The 2,451-nt window shown below is 60.1% G+C and overlaps 1 protein-coding gene across 1 annotated transcript; it reads left to right on the top strand.

Moving 5' to 3' along the window:
- The first annotated feature begins 716 nt into the window (after positions 1-716).
- On the top strand, positions 717-1,835 carry GPR45 (G protein-coupled receptor 45). The gene has a single exon (XM_007456828.1). It carries the CDS (start codon positions 717-719, stop codon positions 1,833-1,835), a length of 1,119 nt encoding a protein of 372 aa, XP_007456890.1.
- Positions 1,836-2,451: the final 616 nt, after the last annotated feature.

The following is a 2,451-nucleotide window of genomic DNA, read 5'->3' as shown; positions in this document are numbered from 1 at the left end:
ATTATTTCTTACAACTGCGTGTGACTCCACACTTAAAACAAAGAGCAGCGGCATCAACTACCATTTATTTACTCCACAAAATTTCTGTTGAGCATCTTCTCCGCTGGGGACACAGCAAGCAGCACAGACAAAACCCTGCCCTCATGGAGCTGGCTTTCTACTGGGGGTTGCCTTGTCTGAAGCTTCACTGGATCAGGCTGTTTATAATTCAAGTTATAAAATACATGCTGATTATGGAGATGTTGATTACAAAGTCTGGTCCCCCACAAGGTGGGTCTAATCAGGTTTCCCGGGTGATGCGACAAGGCTCGGCGTATTTGTGAAGCCCAAGCCTTATCCCACGTGGGAAGTAAGTGAGTCACCGCCACTCTGATGTTTAAAATACCTGTAAAAGGCAAAAACTGCTCTATTCAACCCGTGCTTGGAAGGTCTAACCCCGTTCTCTTTCGTGCTTCTTTGCTCCAGGCCACTGAGAGCGTCCAAGTAGAAAGCTGCGGACACAGTCGGTTGTCACGGAGATGAGGAGGCTGTGATTGATGAATCGCAAATCCCCGCCAGTTGCTCCCAAAGAGGGAGGCTCCTCCCAGCTTTTGCAGCGCCCTCCAGATCCAAGACAACCGGGAGGTAGATGCAGCTGGCAGACAGAAGGCTGCCGCCCCCGAGGCGCTGAGGCCCCTTCGTCTCCCTGCTGCCCCAGCTCCAGGGTTTCCTCCACGATGGCCTGTAACCGCTCGTCCATCGAGACCTACGAATACCTGCTGCCCAGCGGGAGCCACGCGGCGGACCCCGGGCCCCCCGCGCCGCCGGCGCCCCTCAGGGTGTCCCTGGCGGTCCTCATGATGCTGACGGTCGTGGTGGGGCTGCTCGGCAACGCCGTGGTCTGCATCATCGTGTACCAGAGGCCGGCCATGCGCTCCGCCATCAACCTGCTGCTGGCCACGCTGGCCTTCTCGGACATCATGCTGTCCTTGTTCTGCATGCCCTTCACCGCCGTCACCCTCGTCACCGTCCGCTGGCACTTCGGGGACTCCTTCTGCCGTCTGTCGGCCGCGCTCTACTGGTTTTTCGTCCTGGAGGGCGTGGCCATCCTGCTCATCATCAGCGTGGACCGCTTCCTCATCATCGTCCAGCGCCAGGACAGGCTGAACCCCCGCAGGGCCAAGGTGATCATCGCCGCGTCCTGGGCGCTGTCCTTCTGCGTCTCGGCCCCGTCGCTGGCCCCCTGGCCGCTGGTGGAGGTGCCGGCGCGGGCCCCGCAGTGCGTGCTGGGCTACACCGACCTGCCGGCCGGCCGCGCCTACGTGCTGGCGCTGCTGGGCGCCGCCTTCTTTGCGCCCTTCGCCGTGATGCTCGGCTCCTACCTGGGCATCCTGCACACGGTGCGCAAGAACGCCGTGCGCGTGCACAACCAGTCGGACAGCCTGGACCTGCGGCGGCTGCCCCGCGCCGGCCTGCGGCGGCTCCAGCGACAGCAGCAGGTCAGCCTGGACCTGAGCTTCAAAACCAAGGCCTTCACCACCATCCTGATACTCTTCGTGGGCTTCTCGCTGTGCTGGCTGCCGCACTCCGTCTACAGCCTGCTGTCCGTGTTCAGCCGGAGGTTCTACTGCGGCCCCTCATTCTACGCCACCAGCTCTTGCATCCTAGGGCTCAGCTACCTCAAGTCCGTCTTCAACCCCATCGTCTACTGCTGGCGAGTCAAGAAGTTCCGCGAGGCCTGCCTGGAGCTGCTGCCCCAGACCTTCCAGACCCTCCCCAAAGTGCCTGAGCGGATCCGAAGGCGAATCCAGCCGAGCACCGTCTACGCGTGCACCGAAAACCAGTCTGCCGTGTAGGGGGTGGCAGTGAGCCCCCTGCCCCCCGCGCGGCTTCCTGGGACTCCCGTGCAGTCAGCACTTGGGGGGGCCTCTTAAGCACAAAGGGACTCATTTGTTACCGGGTGAGCTGCGGCTCCCAGGTTGGCACGATGAATTATTTTTGTCCTCCCTGCGGGTCTGATGGAAACTGGACGGCCGTCACGACAAAAGGGGAAACGGGTGGGTGATGAGTGGGTGATGAAGGAGTCTGGCCCAACGTTAGGGAGGCGAGGGGAGCAGGGAGGGAGGTTGGCTGCGGGGCAGGAGGAAAGCTCTGTCTAAAGAGCTCTCTCAAGATCTGCCTCGCAGACAGCCGTGGTGCCATGTTCTGACGCGAGAAACCCAGGTAGGTTCACCTCTGGGTCATCAGTCAGTGTATTGGGCACCAGCATTCTTCAGAGGCGTTTGTGTCTGTGGCATACATTGTGGAAACATGCCAGGTTCTTTACAGTGGTCAGATGTGCATTTTGGACGATGCCAAATCGTCCGTTCTATAAACCAAAATCACGCGGCAAGCAGAGGAGCCCTGGGCTTTTCAGCTGCCCCCGTGTGACACATGGGAGGCCTTGGTGGCTTGAAGCCCAGGGAATGTTCG

Source organism: Lipotes vexillifer, unplaced genomic scaffold (assembly GCF_000442215.2).
Source record: "Lipotes vexillifer unplaced genomic scaffold, Lipotes_vexillifer_v1.1 scaffold777, whole genome shotgun sequence".
In the NCBI taxonomy this organism is placed as follows: domain Eukaryota; kingdom Metazoa; phylum Chordata; class Mammalia; order Artiodactyla; family Lipotidae; genus Lipotes; species Lipotes vexillifer.
This window is presented reverse-complemented; position numbering and strand designations above follow the sequence as displayed.

What these genes read in the sequence shown, in the direction of transcription:
- GPR45 (XM_007456828.1), top strand. Translation starts at nt 717, where the DNA reads ATGGCCTGTAACCGCTCGTCCATCGAGACCTACGAATACCTGCTGCCC.